At 36.6% G+C, this 21,765-nt stretch overlaps 1 protein-coding gene across 1 annotated transcript in view; it reads left to right on the top strand.

The window, feature by feature from the left end:
* Window positions 1-21,765, top strand: part of bckdhb (branched chain keto acid dehydrogenase E1 subunit beta) — a 138,666-nt gene that overhangs the window by 3,963 nt on the left and 112,938 nt on the right. Inside the window, exons 3-6 of the mRNA XM_051721591.1 lie at window positions 291-359; window positions 12,011-12,144; window positions 16,486-16,641; window positions 16,911-17,019. Of these exons, the coding sequence (XP_051577551.1) occupies window positions 291-359; window positions 12,011-12,144; window positions 16,486-16,641; window positions 16,911-17,019 (468 nt within the window). The remainder of the gene's footprint in view (window positions 1-290; window positions 360-12,010; window positions 12,145-16,485; window positions 16,642-16,910; window positions 17,020-21,765) is intronic.

Here is a 21,765-nt window from a genome sequence, read left to right as displayed (position 1 = left end):
GTACTGTTCACTTATGTAATCAGGTGTTTAGTCTCTAACAAATGAGGCGTTTCTCTTTTCAGATGACTGTGAGGAGTGTTTGACTCAATTTTGATTCACAGTCACCGCAGTGTTTAGTTATGTTTAGTTATGAACCACTTTATGAGCTCATTTTACTGAAAATCACGGCAAACCCAGTTCAGCAGTCTTGCATCACACAAGGTTTTAAACTGTTTTTAATGTAACTGGCAATCATTGAAAACTCTTGTGTGCTTCAGCTTTTGTAATATAACAATGTCTTTCACCCATAGTAATATTCGGTGAGGATGTGGCTTTTGGTGGAGTATTCCGATGCACGGTTGGCCTCAGAGATAAATATGGTGAGTATATACAGTCATCTCTGCTTATAGGTCACTTGAGGCAAAATTTCCTAACCTCAGTTGTGAACAAGACATGTTCTGTGTTGTGTCACTAGATGGCAGCCCTGTCACATGTGTAATTCTTGGTAAAAGCAATTGCTATGTTCAGAGTGAAATACTTGCTTACTGATTAGTGAATACACTTGTGCGTACACTATATACAGTATATGCTGATTACAAAAAAACAGTGGGCATTATTCCACCATAAACATCTTAAACAGTAGTATGCTATGTAGTTATCACATGAACTCATCACATTGCATATGAATGGTGTTGAGTTATCAGGTGTGTTTTACTTTATGCAGCGCTGCACAGACTGATCGGCGCCAGACTTGAAGCAGTGCATGTCGTTTAGAAATTTTGTTAGACTTTAGTCGACGTCACCGTGACGTATGCCATCAAAGTACAGCAAGAGCCATTCAAAAGAAGACGCCTGGCTCAGCCTGCGCATTGCTCCAAAGTGGCTGCACAAACCAATCATCAGTCTGGCAGAAATAGTAAGACTACTATTTTTGTTTGTAAGGATGTTCTGATACCGCGCTCACGTACTTGTACACGTAAAAATGCTCTTTTACCAAAAACGGATTCCATCTGACGTACAAATATCATTATGTAAACATTCAGTGCACAAATTACAATCACGTTATGTCGTACTTTTATTTTTAAACCGCAAAGGCTGCAATTTAAAGAGATAAATATATAGTTTGCATGTGCTGCACGTTTTTAAAGTGATTGTGTCAACAATGGCTGCTCATACCTTTTAGAGCTCCTTGGCTCATTTACGGAAAACACCATGGTGAGCAACACGCTCTTTTTAACAGATTACAGCGAGCAGAGTGCTAATACACTTTGTAGCGTGAGGCACATACAGACTACCTATTTATTTGATTAAATAGCAGCATTTTGCAGTTTAATAATCACATTGTGTCACTTAGCGACCTTTTTTCCATAAGTGAGAAGCTACCATTAAATAAACACACACAAACGGATAGGGCTAAAAAAAAAAAGAAAATAAAAAAGCTTCGGCTAAAGTAAAAGCTACATTTTAATGGAAAATAGTAAGACAAATATATCTCTATAATTATGTAATATTATATAGTAACTACTACTACTGATAATAAATCAATTGTATTTCTTAAAACTAATATTTAAGCAATATGACACAGAGCAGTAATCAAGTAATGATTGTGAAAGGTGCTCTTAACAATATTTGTTGTACAAATCAAGCCTAGATGGGACAGAAATGGGATAGAACTAGGGACAGTAATCAAATTAAGGCGCATTTTAATTACCAAAGAAGCATGTCAGTCTTAACTAGGGATGCACCGATATTTTTTTTGAACGATACTGATTTTAACAAATAACTATAGCTGATATTTTGCCACTTATTTTGTTATCAGATCACTGTTATGCTCAGGAATTGTGTTTTAAAAATGTACAAAGAGGTACAAAAGTTTTTGTTCTAACAATAAGTAATTTCCATTGAACATGGATTGGATACAGTGCATCCGGAAAGTATTCACAGCGCTTCACTTTTTCCACATTTTGTTATGTTACAGCCTTATTCCAAAATGGATTAAATTCATTATTTTCCTCAAAATTCTACAAACAATACCCCATAATGACAACGTTAAAGTTTGTATTGAAATCTTTGCAAATTTATAAAAAAAAAAAAAAAAAAAAAATCACATGTACATAAGTATTCACAGCCTTTGCTCAATACTTTGTTGAAGCACCTTTGGCACCAATTACAGCCTCAAGTCTTTTTGAGTATGATGCTACAAGCTTGGCACACCTATTTTTGGGCAGTTTCTCCCATTCTTCTTTGCAGGACCTCTCAAGCTCCATCAGGTTGGATGGGGAGCGTCGGTGCACAGCCATTTTCAGATCTCTCCAGAGATGTTCAATCGGGATCAAGTCTGGTCTCTGGCTGGGCCACTCAAGGACATTCACAGAGTTGTCCCGGAGCCACTCCTTTGTTATCTTGGCTGTGTGCTTAGGGTCGTTGTCCTGTTGGAAGATGAACCTTCGCCCTAGTCTGAGGTCCAGAGCGCTCTGGAGCAGGTTTTCATCAAGGATGTCTCTGTACATTGCTGCATTCATCTTTCCCTCGATCCTGACTAGTCTCCCAGTTCCTGTCGCTGAAAAACATCCCCACAGCATGATGCTGCCACCACCATGCTTCACTGTAGGGATGGTATTGGCCAGGTGATGAGCGGTGCCTGGTTTCCTCCAGACATGACGCTTGCCATTCAGGCCAAAGAGTTCAATCTTTGTTTCTCATGGTCTGAGAGTTCTTCAGGTGCCTTTTGGCAAACTCCAGGCGGGCTGTCATGTGCCTTTTACTGAGGAGTGGCTTCCGTCTGGCCACTCTACCATCAGGCCTGATTGGTGGAGTGCTGCAGAGATGTTTGTTCTTCTGGAAGGTTCTCCTCTCTCCACAGAGAAATGCTGGAGCTCTGTCAGAGTGACCATTGGGTTCTTGGTCACCTCCCTGACTAAGGCCCTTCTCCCCCGATCGCTCAGTTTGGCCGGGCGGCCAGCTCTAGGAAGAGTCCTGGTGGTTCCAAACTTCTTCCATTTACGGATGATGGAGGTCACTGTGTTCATTGGGACCTTCAATGCTGCAGAAATGTTTCTGTACCCTTCCCCAGATCTGTGCCTCGATACAATCCTGTCTCGGAGGTCTACAGACAATTCCTTGGACTTCATGGCTTGGTTTGTGCTCTGACATGCACTGTTAACTGTGGGACCTTATATAGACAGGTGTGTGCCTTTCCAAATCATGTCCAATCAACTGAATTTACCACAGGTGGACTCCAATCAAGTTGTAGAAACATCTCAAGGATGATCAGTGGAAACAGGATGCACCTGAGCTCAATTTTGAATGTCATGGCAAAGGCTGTGAATACTTATGTACATGTGATTTTTTTCGTTTTTTATTTTTAATAAATTTGCAAAGATTTCAAACAAACTTCATTCATGTTGTCATTATGGGGTATTGTTTGTAGAATTTTGAGGAAAATAATGAATTTAATCCATTTTGGAATAAGGCTGTAACATAACAAAATGTGGGAAAAGTGAAGCGCTGTGAATACTTTCCGGATGCACTCTGTTTTTTTTAAAATAACTAAATATCATAGCATTATGCTTGATGTGAAAAAAAAAAAAAAAGGTTATTTTTGCACTTCTGTTTTTGCAGTTCAAACAACAGAACTCACATTTGACTTGTTTGTACTGTATATAATAGAACATCACAAATTAATATTATGAAAACACATTATGTTGGGAAATTCCATGGAAATGTCAACCACATAAATTACAAATAAAAAGTTATCAAAGGTACAAAACGGCCTTTTTAATTCTGTAGTGGTGTAATGGATAATGGAAAATGCTGTCCTGACCGCTTGAAGGCATCTCTTGCTTAATGCTGAATGAAGCGCTGACTAAAGAGCTGATTGTAGTCTATTTTTAAACGTAGCCTTTCAAGCTTTTGTAATCACGCAAGACCTTATTGCGATTTCAAACTTAATCAATTGTGCAGCCTTAATGGATACCATACCAGTGTCTCAGAAGTCAAAGTTTACTGTTTTCAAAGCGTTTGGATGGTTTAACCTCATCATTTATAAGTGCCATTTTCACAAGTTTCACGTAACAACGGTTTTTCCTCATTAATGAGAGAACAAGAAAGAATTCAAATTAAATATTACATGTTCTTTGGAATGCCAACCCTTCTACATTCTGTGGTTATCATTATTTCTGGATTGTGCATTTGAATTCAAAGAGTTTATACAAATTGTGATGATAATTAATTATAAGTGAACCATCGGTTTTTCCTATCAGCGTTTTCATGCTTAAACCGATTTGCAGATGGTTTTAATTTTGTCATTAATTGGCTGATAAATATCGGCGGCCGATACATCGGTGCATGCCTAGTCTTAACTATCACTAAAACGCAGAATGAGACGTTTTTGTTTGCAAGTGCTTTTCATGTGGAGTTCAAGCGGCGCTTGTGCTGACGCCATGATGGAATCATGAATGCAGCTTCACGATTGCTGTAGGAAAGTGAATAGCCACAGTCTGCCAGCTGATTAATATCGTGGAGGATGAGATTGTAAGAGTTTTAATGCACATTTCAATGACTATGCAAGCTATGTGGGACTAGTTCTTTCAATTAGTCAAACTCCCACTTAGACTTTGGGAAACATTTAATGTTTCTTGAATTGGTCTATTTTAGTACATTTTTATCTTTATACTGTGGAATGCTTTGTTTGGAAAATGTTAATAAAGCATTATATTGTTACATTGTTTTGGTTTCTTTCCTAAGAAGGAAATAAATGCATTTTGACAGGAAAAGAAGTATATTTAGAGTCAAATTTCAGCACTTTCAAAATCCGCAATTATTCGTGACTAACTTTGAAAAATGATGTGATTAATCGCGATTAACATTTGTAATCGACTGACAGCAGTAGTAATTAATTATAAGTACACCATCACTTTCATTTCTGCATTTTCACACTTATGCCATAGATTTAATTTGGTCAATAATTGGCTAATAAATATCAGTGAAAGATAACAGTGCATGACTAATATTCACTTGATGTCCTTATATACAGGGCCCTTGTTTTGATTATTTATTTTTTTCTGTCCTTTTAAAAATCCTCAACTTAAAATACACTTTTAATAACAATGAGGGGAATTTAAGTCTCTGCATTTGAGCATAATGACGTCTTTAATTTTGATGAACTTGATCATTTATGCAAGAATAAATTAAGTAGAATGGAACTGAACAAAACACCCTCTGCAGGTTCCATGAATAGTTAAACTATGCCACTGTAGAGTGGTGTATTCAGTTAAAGAGGAGGAAAACAGACTATGGTAATGATTAAAAAAAAAAAAAATCAGATCTTTGCCACTCGTTTTGGACAGAAATACTATATATAGAGCCACTCTGTGATGTTTTGATATAAACACAGATTCTCAACTCCCAGTATGTCTCTCGCTGGTTCCATTTTTTTTTTTTAAGCCGGCTTTTGTTTGTCATTGACGTCAGAGGTGTTGACCTTTGCGAGGGATCGTTATTTTCCATGCCATCTCGTTAGACAGCAGGGATTCTCATGCCACTCTCTATCTCAGCATCAGTGCTGTTATTAGTGCGCATGGGTCAACATGTGGAACCGGCATTCGTATGACTGACTGCAGGACTGACGCACACACCACTGCCTTTTGCTTGGTCACATCCATGCTGTTGTTCATTCTCCCTGCAATTTGCTTTTAAATTGCTTTCTGTGGAATAGATTACAGACAGCAACCAGTAAACATTGTATTATCTTTTTGAAATGCCCATCACCAGTCTTTTGAATATTACATTCCTCACTCTGTATGTTTTTCATCACCTTCTCATTCAACAAAGAAACTTTTTCATGGCAAGAAGGAATGAGATCCATTTTTTTATAAACTATTATCAAAGCTTATGTGAAATTATAATTTATTTCATTTTTAAAGTATGTTTTCCTATCCCTCCTTAATATGCATTTTTGAGTCATTTGTGTCTCGTCCTTTAGTTTGTACAAAGATTTATGGTAATGCACTTACAATGAATGTCTTTGGGTGCAAATGTACCAGATGGTTTAAAAGCAGAAATGTTCCACTTGTGTTTTTGATTAAGTGCTTGTATTAATACTTCCTTAAAAAAAAAAAAATTTTTCTTGAGGTGATAAAGTTCAGCCCTCTACTTTGCAAATAGATCACTCGCATATGCGACCAAATGTCATGTTATTCGACTAAAATATATCTGTTACTAGTCACTGGCGAGTAAATGTTCAGATTTCACTTGCCAGTGATTGAGTTGTGTAGTGGTGAAGAACTTAAGCACAGCGATCCTTTTACTGAATAAAAAGTTGGCGTTTAAGAAGCTGGATTCAGCCTAATCTTTTACTGCATGCTATTTCTTGTGAGCACGCACTTTAAAGGAAATTGACCTTGTTGCAGTGGGTCCTGAGGTGGCGTGATCACACCGTCACTATTGCTTTAGTTGAGCCGTGATATGCCATAGTTACATTTACATTGCACTTAAAGGAATAGTTCACCCAAAAATTCTCATCATTTACTCACCCTCATTTCTTCTGCAGAACACCAGTTAAGATTTTTATAAAATATTTCAGCTCTGTAGGTCCATACAATGCAAGTGAATGGGTGCCAAAATTTTGCACTCCAAAAAGAACATAAAGACAGCATAAAAATAACGCATATGAGTCCAGTGGTTAAATCTAGATCTTCAGAAGTGATAGGTATGTGTGAGAAAAACACTGACGTTTACACATAGCGTCAGAAAGAGTGCTGGAGATGACGCAGAAACAACTTCGTCACATTTGGATTTTTATCTTTCATGTAGGATAATAATAATCATAATAACAACAATAATAATACTTGCTATTCTTATAAAATGGTATATATACAATAAATCTTCATTTTGTTTGTAATGTTTAATATAAAGTATATTTTCATAATGATTAAAATAATAATACTGCTAAAAACTGCCAGCAAGAATAAAAATACAATAAATTGTATTTATTTATTTATTTTAGCATCTTGACATTCTCCCATCCAAACTGGGCAGCGTTCCTGAGCGCCGAGAGAGATGACGTGTGCATAGTGCCCTCTTGCGACTGTAATACAGCACTAAAATTATTAATAACATCCATTTATTATTAGATGAATATGTACATGTGATATAACCAAATGTTTGAATTATTTTCACTGTGCGCAGTCACCTCAGTGAGTTAGTGTAGAGAGAAATCACTTAGCATTAATGGCAAAATTAAAAAATAATAATATCAAATGTATTTTAATTTGTTTAAATTGTCTCTGTGTGTGTAGTGAAATACAATAACTTTTCACTTGCTAGCACACGTGTGTATTTTTCTTTATAATGGCAATAATTTATATAAATAAATCCTTTAATCCGAGGCTTGCCAAGGACATGTGAGTCTTGAAATGATGTTGACCACTGGTTGGTAACAATGACAATCTATAAATGAGTTACTACCGTGGTCTATTTGGCCAGAATATCCTCCAGTTATAAAAACTTTACAACGTTTGACCTCATCAGACTAGCAATCGTTGTGTATAATGTTAACGAACGTTGCCTAACTTTTGAAATGTCATTTAGTTCAAAACATCAATGTTTCCAATAAGTCAAAACAACAGCATAAGATATGGCACTTACAGTGCATCCGGAAAGTATTCACAGCGCTTCACTTTTTCCACATTTTGTTATGTTACAGCCTTATTCCAAAATTGATTAAATTCATTATTTTCCTCAATTCTACAAACAATACCCCATAATGACAATGTGAAAGAAGTTTGTTTGAAATCTTTGCAAATTTATTAAAAATAAAAAATGAAAAAAAAATCACATGTACATAAGTATTCACACCCTTTGCCATGACACTCAAAATTGAGCTCAAGTGCATCCTGTTTCCACTGATCATCCTTGAGGTGTTTCTACAACTTGATTGGAGTCCACCTGTGGTAAATTCAGTTGATTGGACATGATTTGGAAAGGCACACACCTGTCTATATAAGGTCCTACAGTTAACAGTGCATGTCAGAGCACAAACCAAACCATGAAGTCCAAGGAATTGTCTGTAGACCTCCGAGACAGGATTGTATCGAGGCACAGATCTGGGGAAGGGTACAGAAAACTTTATGCAGCATTGAAGGTCCAAATGAGCACAGTGACCTCCATCATCCGTAAATGGAAGAAGTTTGGAACCACCAGGACTCTTCCTAGAGCTGGCCACCAGGCCAAACTGAGCGATCGGGGGAGAAGGGCCTTAGTCAGGGAGGTGACCAAGAACCCAATGGTCACTCTGACAGCGCTCCAGCATTTCTCTGTGGAGAGAGGAGAACCTTCCAGAAGAACAACCATCTCTGCAGCACTCCACCAATCAGGCCTGTATGGTAGAGTGGCCAGATGGAAGCCACTCCTCGGTAAAAGGCACATGACAGCCCGCCTGGAGTTTGCCAAAAGACACCTGAAGGACTCTCAGACCATGAGAAACAAAGATTGAACTCTTTGGCCTGAATGGCAAGCGTCATGTCTGGAGGAAACCAGGCACCGCTCATCACCTGGCCAATACCATCCCTACAGTGAAGCATGGTGGTGGCAGCATCATGCTGTGGGGATGTTTTTCAGCGACAGGAACTGGGAGACTAGTCAGGATCAAGGGAAAGATGAATGCAGCAATGTACAGAGACATCCTTGATGAAAACCTGCTCCAGAGCGCTCTGGACCTCAGACTGGGGCGAAGGTTCATCTTCCAACAGGACAACGACCCTAAGCACACAGCCAAGATAACAAAGGAGTGGCTCCGGGACAACTCTGTGAATGTCCTTGAGTGGCCCAGCCAGAGCCCAGACTTGAACCCGATTGAACATCTCTGGAGAGATCTGAAAATGGCTGTGCACCGACGCTCCCCATCCAACCTGATGGAGCTTGAGAGGTCCTGCAAAGAAGAATGGGAGAAACTGCCCAAAAATAGGTGTGCCAAGCTTGTAGCATCATACTCAAAAAGACTTGAGGCTGTAATTGGTGCCAAAGGTGCTTCAACAAAGTATTGAGCAAAGGCTGTGAATACTTATGTACATGTGATTTTTTTTTTTTTATAAATTTGCAAAGATTTCAATACAAACTTCTTTCACATTGTCATTATGGGGTATTGTTTGTAGAATTTTGAGGAAAATAATGAATTTAATCCATTTTGGAATAAGGCTGTAACATAACAAAATGTGGAAAAAGTGAAGCGCTGTGAATACTTTCCGGATGCACTGTACCTACTCAGATGACATGTTTTTGGATATACGTCTTTTCCTTTCTTTCATTTATTTGTCTATTCGCTCTGATGAGATGTCCTGTATCCAGTGTACACCGGTGCCTCGAACCACATTCGTCCGCAGAGGAGCAGAACTGAAGCACAACCAAATCAATGTTCTTCCGCAAGACACATGCAGTTTTATTTTTAAACCACTAGAGGGCCAAAAGTTACATAGTGTAGCAGTCACCTTTTTTTTTTTTTTTTGCCATAATACCACAGTTTGAATTGCCATAATATTTTGCCATAATACCACAGTTTGATTTATTTAAAGAAATATCACAAAGTGAAATTTTATTTTGGAAGGGCATAAAATGCAAACGTTTCTTTTCTTTGCTAACCACTGATCTGTAAGCCCCAAATAGCCTCAAACTTTATATCAAATCTTACCTTGGGTTGTTAGCTTTAAAATTAGTTAAAGAGATTACTTGTTTACTTGTTGGTTGGCTTGCTTGGGTGAATAATCCAATGTTGTGTAAAAAACAATTTACAACAAAATATGAAGTCTGGTAGAAAAAGTATGAGAAACAAATCATTAGCAAAATAGGTTCTCATCTATAGAAGATGAAATGTTACACATTGTAAAGCTGGGAATCTCTGCTTTCCACCTAGATTCTCTAATCTCCAACTAGATTGGGCTTCTAGACAACTCAGAAGCCAAGATATTCAACAAAACAGTGTGGAAGCTCTCAGACATGTTGTCTGTGGTTGAGCGCTAAAATTGGTTAGAGCACCATCTACATTTCAGATCAGTATAATGTGATGGAAGGTGATAGAGGAAAAAATTCTAGTACTTTCTGCCATCCAGTGGAATAAAATAAGACTTTTTTCTTGAAAATTGAAGACACAGAACTGAAATGGCATGCTTTTAATTTTAAACATTAAAACAAAATTTTAAATTTGTTTTAATTAATTTGATGTCAATCATAAAATTGTAAACACATACAATGTTATGTATTAATTATTTCAGTCATTTCTTAAAATTTAGGGGGTTATCTGTAAAATGAGACTATTTTTATGAAATTAGTCCACTGTATGTGTGGACAGGGAGCTTTTAAATTTTAGTGTGTAAAATTTAATGCGGCGGCCCAAAAACCCTGCAGAGCGTAAGAGGTTAAGCTGGTCATGTGATTCTAACATGGCAGCCCCCATGTGTGGACCCTCTCCATGTAGAATAAAACAGCTTTTATAAGGTTACTGATATGACTGGAGTCTTCATTTTAATGTGAGTGTTCATGATTTCCTACATATATTACAAAATCACAATTCATGTCTTTAGGAGATGAACTTTTTTAATGAGGAAAAAATTACTGCTACATTATGAAATATTTTAACTCTAACAAACATTGTTGATATGGAAGAATTTGACAAATAACCTCCCTGCAGCATCAATGCAGGGGTTTTTACAAAACCTAATGTTTTAACATGGTACTTAAATTATTATTTTAAAAATAAATTTATGAAATTATTATTATGCAGAATTCTTGTGAATTTTTTCTAAAAATGTGCACAACATTTTTAAACAGCTTGTATGGTCATGACATATAAATTGATAGAATGTGAAATTTGTACTTTTAAAAAAATAATTATAGTTTAATATAGTTTTCAGTTGCATTACGCTGGCATGTCGTCAAAAGTCTGGCATTTAAAAACAAAAATTTACTTGCCAATGGTGATTCTTTCCAACTTGTCCGTAGAGGGTTGGAGTTGGTATATTGGTCTTTACTCAGACAAGCTTGGTGAGCGATTTTACCACACTAGTCTCATTTTAACATGTTTTATGTGTGTTAACATTTATCCCATGCAATGCCTTGTCTCATTGACTTCCATTGGAAGGGCATTACTGTAAACATGATTTTCGCTTGTTTTTACAAACTTAAGGAAGAGTAAAAATTATTTTCTGTGGTAATGTCAGAGACAATAGAGCTTACAATAGGGCTCAAGTTGTATTTACTCTGGTATATTCACGCTTTCCTTCTATATTGTATAGAAACTATTTTATTCATGGTTATATAAAACATACTGTAATATCTTCAGTTAGAAGTGTGTCAGGACATTTGTTTTAGTGAATGTTAGGAGGGGGACACTCATGTGATATGGTATGAATGGAAAGTTATGTCCTTTCCACTCCAAATATAGTCTATTTCATGTGGTTCTCTTTACTGCAATAATGGGTTGAGGAGAGAAACTAGATTTGTTTTTGTGTTTCCCTGATACAAGTATCTTGTGCTGTGTTGTTTTGTAACATAAGTCAAGTATAAAATAAACAGTGAGTTGAGCCAGAGTTTGAGGTTAATACTTTGGTATGGGCAGGGGCGTAGATTCTGTGGGGATGGAGGGAGGTAACCCCCCCAGTAATAAAAACAAGCAAGTAACCCCCCCCATTATTTATACTATGATCAATTGAAACATGGGTGAATGCTTCACCGTGCAACACATGGGTATTCTCCATAGCCTTAATATTGTACTTAATAGTTTGAGTTAGTAACACTTAAAATCTTAAGTCTATGGAGAAAAAAATAAGTTCAAGGAACATGGATATTTAAGTTATGAGACAAAAACTCAGTTGATAACTGGATTTTTCCAGTAATGACAACATTAGGGTTTACAGTGTAAGTAATGTAATGAGACCCTCCCCACAATGAAATCCCATCGCAAGTAATCTCAGGTGTAAATGGGACTATTAAATTCTCATACAAGTACAGAATACATTGACATTTGCCTTTTTCACATTAGGTAAAGACCGTGTATTTAACACGCCGCTGTGTGAGCAAGGCATTGTGGGATTCGGGATTGGTGCAGCTGTTGCAGGAGCCACTGCTATCGCAGAGATTCAGTTTGCCGACTACATTTACCCAGCGTTTGATCAGGTGAGCTTGTTTTAAAGGCCCATTGTCATTTAAAAACATCATCATAGACATTTTATTTAAACGCCCCCTACTTCATTCCCATTTTGCATTTGCCCTTATGAAAATTTAAATGTATTTGTTTTTATAGTTTTAACAGTGGTATTTGTAACAAGACCATAGTAAGCACATGGAAGCATGGATCTTCTTCACTACCATGGTTAGATGTAACATGATTTCTCTAAAACAAATTATGGCATTTTTGTAATTACAAACACTAGGCCTACTCTAAACATGTAAAAACAGTAATTACAAAATATAAACATTTAAAAGTTGTAACAATGTATTATATTTCCGCACTCCCCTAATGTAGCCTATGACAGATTTAATAGAGCTGAAGTAGTGATATGATAATATGAATCTATTTCAGCCTAAAGTACAAGTAGTGTTACTATAGTAAATTCAAGGCTGTCCATTGAACCGTATCCATGTACAGAGCCATACAGGTGCATTAGTGGAGGATGTGACTTCACCTGTCTATTTGACGCAGCTAAACCAGATACTTCAGATGCATCGCTAGACTTCAGAATCACATGAACCGCGGTACAAATGCATATCATCCCGTATAATGGAGTCTTGATAAACATTTTAATGCAAACAGGAACTTGACAATAAATTAGATAAACATGACTGATAAATGCCCGCATTTGTAACCTAATGTACCCCCCCTACTAATTTGCTCTCAGCGCCCCCTGGCATCCTTTGAATGCCTACTGGGAGGGGGGTGTGGTTGGAGTGGCGATACCGCCCTCGTTGAGAACCCCTGTTCTACATCCAAAAAATGAGTCCGAGCATAAGAGCCTGGAAAATTTCTAACATCTGTCTCTTTCACAAGTGCATGCTTCATTCTCCTTATCATTATAATGTAAATCCCTAAAATATAGCAATGTAATTATCAGAGATAGGCAAAAATCAGGATAAAGATGCACTGAGTAATTGTTTCCTCATTAAAAAAAAAGTGTCCATATTTATCATCCATATTTATTTTCTGATATGTAGAAAGCATTTTTTTCAACTGATTAGACATTTCTCTAAACTAAGCTTAATACTGTCAAAACAATTAACACCGCCATCAAAACAGATTTTTATTTTGCCATACAGCACCACATATTCATATTTACCACCACATTTTCAGAAAACTTGATCGGATAACTTGATATAATAAACACGGGAGTGGCGAGCCAGGTGTCTAACTCTATCTGCAAAAAAAAAAAAAAAAAAAAACCCCTGAGCATTTTAATGTACATATTTAAATAGTTCAAATAAATTATGACTAACCAATATCTTTGAGACAAAGTATAAAGTAATATACTTATTTTAATGTATTTTGTTAGAAATGTGTGCGATTTAATTAGTTTTTAAAAAAAATGATAAATTCACAGCCCTAATATATATTAAAGCTGTACCATGTAACTTTGTGCTCTCTAGCGACATCTGTGGTTGAAACTTAAAATCGCAAGCAATTTGCGGAAGAACACCTAATGTGATTCGTGTTTCGGCACTGCTTTCTTGCGGATGGATCTCATGGTTTGAGCTTATCTGGACATTGCCTGTGTGTGATCATGACTGGAGCCGGACACATAATGTGCTATTTTCATGCTGATATTATGTTATATGATTACACATTTAAAACAGAAATAATATTGTTTTTTTTGTTTTTTTTGATGAAAATAAACAACACTCTTATTTACATATTTGAATTAATTTTACACTTAAATCGCTTTTCTTACACTACACTCAAAGCACTTTTAAATAGAGAACAGGGGACTCTCCTCAGCCACCACCAGTATATCTTAATATGATTATTCAAGTGTTTTATCTACAATTAATGTTTGAACTGTACTACAATTTTCAATTTAAGAGGTTAAACTCAGGATATGGCTGATACGAGTTCAATAAAAGACTTTATTATTTGTTTACTATATTGTCCAGCCTCAGTTACTACAATAGCATGTCGCTTTAGGAGCTTTCAGAACCTCTCCTGTTCAGAGTCTTTTCACAGAAGCCAGAGAACCTTCACTCCAGAACAGACGTTTGAAGTTGGCACTACAATATGCAGTGAAACTTAAGGCAAACCAAAACAATCCAGCAAACCAGACAGTTTTTCACCCCGAACGATCTTACTTATATGAAGCCAGACCCAAATATATCAGACCTTTTGGAATGAGGATGAAACCTTATCTAGAAAATCTGGATATCAATTTGGACAACTTAACCCAAGCTCATGTTTGTCCTATACCACCGTGGGATCTGAAAAGGCCAAATATCATTTTGACAATGACCCAGCACAAAAAGACAGAGACACACCCTAATGCGTACCACCAGCAATTTTTAGATATAAGATGTGCTTTTCTTCTCCATAAACCTGTTTTCACTGATGGATCAAAAGCAGATAATAAAGTTTCGGCAGCAGCAGTTATCGGATATCAACATTATGGAATCCTTATTCCTTGCTCCATCTTTATTGCTGAAGCTCGTGCTCTGCTTTTAGCCCTGGAAAATTAAGAATGAACAAGGATGACATTTTTTAATCTTCACAGACTCCAAATCTTGCCTTCAAGCTCTGGGATCTGTAAAGACTGATCACCCCATTATTTTGAGTATTTTAACTAAAGTAGACAACTTTCAGAAAGAAAACTTGAGTATCATTTCTGTTGGATCCCAGGTCATTTTGGACTGTCAGGCAATGAGAAAGCAGATATCGCAGCTAAAGAAACCCTGTCTCTAGAAATCACAGAGTGTAGTATTCCACCCACAGACCTAAAACCCTTACTAAACTCTTATATCTCTAACATGTGGCAGATAGAATAGGACGAATGTAAAAACAATGAGCTTTATGAAAGAAATCCCAGTATAGCTAATAATCTTTTCTCTAACTTTGAAAATAGGCATGATTAAATTGTATATACTAGGTGTGAAATAGGTCATTCTAGACTGACACATGGATTTTTATTAAAAGGTGAAGAACCTCCATGTCTTTCCTGTCAGACTATACTGACTATTAAGCACATTTTATTGGATTGCGCTGCTTTTAATACTATTAGACAAAGGTTTAACTCAGAAACAAGCTTATTAGACATTTTTAAAAATGTATCACCTAAAAATATCTTAGAGTTTCTGTCTAACAAAAAACTAAAATTCCTTATTTAATTTGTATGTTTTTGTTACTTAAACTGTTCTCGCCGTGTGGATAGCCTTGTTGCGGACATGACGCTAAAAATAAACAAACAAATAAATAAATAAATACAATAGCATGTCTATGCAAGGCACACAATAACATCGTATACTAAAACATAAAACGAGGATTCAATAATGATGGGGATAAAACATACTTTATTAAACATAAAAATAATATGCTTAAATATGCAATATAGCAATTAAAAGAAGTCAATTTCAGAAGTCATCCATTTTAAACATGTCACAGTAACTTCACAGTACAACGTAGATACATCGCGAACAGTTAACACACGAGTATTGTTCAATTCATAAAAGCATGACAAGCAATATAAGCTTCAACAACACTACCAGACAACATATCCAAGCATTATAGCAGGTAAATAACTTCGCCAAACGGATAACAGATAAACATTTATCTAGACTGCAGCGATGCTGTCCTGAACTGTGTGATTGTGACTGACTGAACTGAACAGTGTAGTTAGTTTCTCCATCTGGAACATGAGACAGTCCGCACTTCTTTCCTGTGTGTGCGGACATGACATAATGATGCAAGGAACGACATAAGCCAGCGATTTTATGCCAAATCGAACCCGACAGCTCAAAATACAAATCATTTTTATAGGCTTACCATAGTGAATCGGGGTAAGGTAAGGACATTGTTTTGAACACTGATTGTTCTCAATCAATGGCAATTTGTAAATTTGTAACCAAAACATCTTACGCAGAGCAGCTTTAAATACAGATTTCTCTGGAAATTCAAACATTAGTTTATTCATCTCATGTTTCTGGAAGTATTGTTTCTGATTGGTGCACAACCCTGTTAATTATGCTCACTTTTAGAGTCTGTAAAACTGCAATTTACTTTGTTCCTTCCAAGCAGTTGTTGTCAAGCAATGTCAGAGAATGTCCTGGCTTCACGCATGGTTTATTAGAAAAAGCTTTGGGGAAAATTAAAGGAAAAATACCCTTTTAACTAAAAAGCATTTTACGAGCGGAGCTTTGGACGCAACTGCATTAGGGAGGTGGAGCCCATCTTTTATTGCCCACAGATGTGAGTTGATATTGATGTTTTTATTTTGTGCAAATGTAAAGTCCTTTTTCGGTCTCTGCCTTTTTATGCTTTTGAAGATCGTAAATGAAGCAGCCAAGTATCGGTACCGTTCGGGGAACATGTTTGACTGTGGAAACCTGACCATCAGAGCTCCGTGGGGTTGTGTGGGTCACGGCTCACTTTACCACTCCCAGAGTCCAGAGGCCTTCTTTGCTCATTGTCCTGGAATTAAGGTGAACTATAAACATGTTGTTTGCCAAATATGACTTGCTTTATCTTAATAATGCCTTGTAACTGGATGCTTTCACTCACAGAATAAATTAATATTGGCTTACTGCAAATATCCTATTTCTACTGTGGTTACTGAGAACTTCTGTTTCTGCAAGATTGTGCATCTCCACGGCTCGCTGTCAGCACGACATAAGCTAATATTACTGAGTGCTCCTTTAACGTGTTAAATTGATAGCCCTGATTTTTTTTTGTTTTTGTATTTGTCTTTTAGATTGTTGTGCCGAGAGGCCCGGTTCAGTCCAAGGGTCTTCTTTTGTCCTGTATTGCTGATAAAAACCCCTGCATCTTTTTTGAGCCCAAAATCCTGTACAGAGCAGCAGGTGAGATATCAGTGAAGATTGAGAATATGACTATATTTTTTGAACACAATCGATTAGGCTTGGGGATTGATGCCTTTTTGCACTCATCGATAATCGAAAGATTTTCCCGATGATTTTCGATATATATCAAGCTTTTTTTCAGGTATAAATAGGGCTACCCATTGCACAATATTCTTTGTGTTTTCAAACATATTTCTCAACAGAACTTTGGTAAAGTGTGAGCGGCAGGGTAAATTAAAGGGGGTTGCACACCGGATGTGTCTGGCAGATGACATGGCACGTTCTAAAATTAGAAATTATTTTCTATGAAGGTACATACAGAGAAATTGCATAATAATTTCTAATTGTTTTGCAGTTAAACTAATTTCATACACTAACTTGTAAACTTTTGAACATAACTTTCATTCTACTAAGTAGAAAAACCTTTGTAACTTTGAGTGTAAGCGTCCTGTGCAGGGAGCTCTAAAATACTCTTCCTATGTTGTGATACCTGTGCCTTGCGACCCGTTTCAGTAAATGTATTACTCCGTTGTGGTCTCCCGACACTATTACGGCAGACATTCAGCAGAAGCTCAACTGAGTGAATTGGAAAGCACGCAAATTAGGCTTCTAATTTAAATGTTGGCTAATGTTAATATATCAGTGCCTCAAAAATAAATAATCAATATGTTGATATTTTATGACATGCCTACAATCCATGTTATGATTACAGTCAATCTTTATTTTGAGCAACAAGTAGCTGTTTTTTGTATAGAAATGCAAGTTAATAGCTCTTTTCACACTATACAAGGATTAACGTGCTTTGTGAATGCAAAGCACTCTGGTTTCACTTAACATTTTCATAATGGCAAATATGTTTGTCCATTACAGGTTAAACTGCCTTAAAATAACATATGAAAGTGATGAATGTATTACCATTGCATAACATTCTGATAATATCATCAATAATAGTAATAATAAATATAGCTGCAAACAGCAATTATGGGGCCAAGTACAGAAATGGCAAGCATTGAACCATAGTAAGCACAATATATTGCAAGTGTATGACATTCAAAGCAACCCACACTACTTCACAAGTTGCCCCACGACGGGATCGAACCTATGCCTTTCCGTTCCATAGTTCAGTGCACAATTCACTGCATCACACTGACACAAGGTAAACAGCCGCCAAAGGGACATACCAATATATTGTACGATTATTTAAGCAAGTACAGCAGTCGCCACAGTCAGCTTAATATTGGCATACATTTTTAACAGTTTAAAGTTAAAATTTCCAGTTTTGAATGAATAAATAATTAATGTTCAGTCATTTTTATGTGGCTTGGACTGAAAGAGAATTTATTTATTTATTTGCAAGAGGAGTTGCGAAAAAACATCACAATCCTACATGGCTGCCCCTGTAATAGGTGGAGTTTTAATGTAAGTGGTGCATTAAAATCACCATGAGGAGAATAGTCAGAGGAATTCTAGACTAAACAGTTCAAAAGTTAGAAACAAAAGAAAAGGTATTTTTGAGCTGGTGGTGGCGCTATAGAGTTTAACCTAGAATCCCTAAACCTTGGGGGCTATTCGTACCCACACGTATCAGTTTGCCAGATTACATAATTTTCTTTTGTATGGATCATAATGCTGCCATAAACTTCCATTGGGGAGGATAGAGGAAGAAGAATAAGAAGAATATCTGCAAGCAGAAATGATCTGGGACAAGCCCTGGAACTATTCAGTAAGCACAACTCAAAGACCTCCAGTACAATAGAAATTGAACTGTAATACTGGTCTAGGTGGGAATTTGAACCCACAACCTTTTGAACTATAACCCAGAACTTTACACACTGTGCCATCTCAGCCATAGCAAGGAGACATGCCGAGTTTAGAGTCAGCACACAAATGTTTGCTCTCTTATGAACTATAGGGGGTGTTGTCTCCAAACTGCTCAGGTATACTCAGGACATGATGCCGATGATGCATACCCATTTTCTTTTAAATCCGACTATGGATTCAAAAGATACATCACTTTTTAATTAAATTAGAGTCAGTATAGACATGGAAATAATTGGTATTGTTGAAATCCTCATGAACCAAGGAATCCATAGATACCAAGCTCATGATTTAGGACATACAGTTCAAATGTTATGGACAGAAATAGCAATTTTTCTAATTTCTTGACCCATAGGTTATGCTGTCACCAAACTTTGCATGTAAATAGCTTTCATCAGTGTTTGATAAAATGGCAAGTGATTTTCTTGTACCAAATGAGCAATTTAGCATGATTACTCAAGGATAAAGTGTTGGAGTGACGGCTGCTGGAAATGGGGCCTGTCTAGATTTGATCAAAAATGACTTTTTTCAAATAGTGATGGTGCTGTTTTTTACATCAGTAATGTCCTGTCTATATTTGTGATCAGTTGAATGCCACTTTGGTGAATTTAAGTACCAATTTTCTTCCGAAACAGCAAAATCTGTACATTATTCCAAACTTTTGGCCGCCAGTGTAAATAATTTTTTATAGTCGAAGTGTTTAGAACAACAACGACTGTCCGCCGTGTGTCTGATGAAAGCGCTCTTTTTCGCTCTCCCTCTCTCTTAAACACAAGCGTACGGAGAGAAAAAGAAACCACATATATCATGTAAAGATGGGTGAAAATTCATGCGCTAGCTTCAAATGGTCTTTCTTTCTATTCTTGCTGGTTTTTTTTACTCTTCTTGCACACATACACATGTATCGGTTAAAAATGTATAATGAAAACTGATATTCTAGATTTAAATGTTTCTTGTGTTTTCAAACTGGTCTTAAAAGTGCCTTGCACTGCAGGTGCAACCACGTCATTATGGTAATGTACCTTGAAATATGAAAGGATGATAATGATACCAACTGTGTGTATTTACCCCACAGTATCGCCCCAATACAAGTACTACCATGTAGTATCGGTGCATCTCTAATAATAATCAATATTACATTACTATATGCCTTATATAATAATTGGCAGAGTGCCCAGTTGTATAAAGCACCTTAAGTGTAATTTTCCCTTAAGATCACCCTAATGTTTCCCATAAACTTAAGGGTGTTGCAGGAAATAGTGTTACTGAAGGGTTTTTATGGATAAAACGTCACAATCTCTTACGATTTCCCTTAAGTATTTATTTTTTACTTAAGTGTGCCCTTAAAAACCGTTAAGTGTTGCATAACGCCGCTTAACTGCCATTTTCCTAAGTATTTCCTAAGGTTAGGAAAACTTCACCTTAAGTATAGGTTAGGAGTTTCAAGGTTTATAAAAATGAATGAATAGCTACATTTATACAACTAATTGAAGAGTATAGTGTGCCAAGGCGAATTTTTCACGATAGGGAGAACCCAGTTTAGACCATTTAAGCGATGAAAATCTGTTGCAGTTGTTGCAGGAGTACAGATTTGACGGTCACGCAATATGAGAAATCGCTAACAAGCTGGAGGGCAATCCAATAGGAACACACACAAACCAGAAGTGTACCCAGTATTATCTGCTCTCTGTATCTTTATAACTGTACAAATGGATGAATTAAAGTCATACCACAAGTTCATTTGTGATATATCGCACATTTTTATATATATACTACACACCTACTGACCACCACTAATATTTTTAATTTGGGATGGCAATCAGTTCTCTGCACAGTTATACAAGCATCTTAATGTCTTGCACCTCTAATCCAACTGGCAGTCTTTCAAAGGTGTTTTTCTCAAAAGACCGTAAAAGCAGAATCCTTCATTAATTGGTCTGCGTGCGAAACTCAGGACATTTTTACACAGGAAAATGTGTACACAAAAAAGTGTTTGAATCGATTAAATTCGAGGATTGTACCTCAGATACAAATGGAAATCCGCATGTGTATCCTCCAGAAAATGAGTTAGAAAAAATATTTATGTAATACGACAGTAATGGTAAAGTACTGTGATTGGTGCATACTGAAAAGTGCTGTGAAAACTAGCAGGTGACACATGACAATGCCGTTTATGCGCTGCTTCAGAAGAGGTCGGACAGTAATTTGTACATGAATAATGTTGCAGAGAAACTTTAATATTCATTAATATTAAAATAAAATCATAGTGTAAAGTTAAAACATTTTCTATGTGGAAAAATTGCCCAAGTATTGGTCGGGACATTTCCAATCTTAAAGTTCGCAGAGACGTGCCGTGTCCATGGTAAGAGTAGAGTTTTATTACGGTGAAACCTCGCTCACTGTAGTAAATGCCTTAACGGTTTCCCGTACCTGAGGGAATGACTTGAGGGTGTTGAATATAATCCCTTATACACTTCTCTTAGGTAAGGGGAAATCAGGCTTTAAGTGTTATACTTAAGTGAAAAACGTAAGGTGTTTTATGCAGCCGGGCACTGGACTGTTTATTCTAAAGTAATATGAAATTTAAGAAAAATCAATACACATATGATGTATTTCTGTTTGTTATATTATGTTGCCACAACAGTCAGTCCATGATAATTTTTTTTTTTTTTTTTCTTTTTGAATGGCAATTTGTGGTCTGTAGAGACCACTTATGATTTTTGATTGCTTAAAGCAGGTTAGATATGGAAGAGGTCAGTGAGATTGTCATATCTCATTGTTGTCTGCATTATATCAAGGCCTTTAAAATGAATAATTGAGTTACTGAATTGGCCAAATGTTGCTTGATATATTGCAGCTGTTGACTGAAGACTTTTTCTTTGCTTTTTCCTTCTCTTCTGTGTTGTCCCTGAGGTATGGCTCAGTGTC

This window comes from Myxocyprinus asiaticus, chromosome 16, assembly GCF_019703515.2.
Source record: "Myxocyprinus asiaticus isolate MX2 ecotype Aquarium Trade chromosome 16, UBuf_Myxa_2, whole genome shotgun sequence".
In the NCBI taxonomy this organism is placed as follows: domain Eukaryota; kingdom Metazoa; phylum Chordata; class Actinopteri; order Cypriniformes; family Catostomidae; genus Myxocyprinus; species Myxocyprinus asiaticus.
This window is presented reverse-complemented; position numbering and strand designations above follow the sequence as displayed.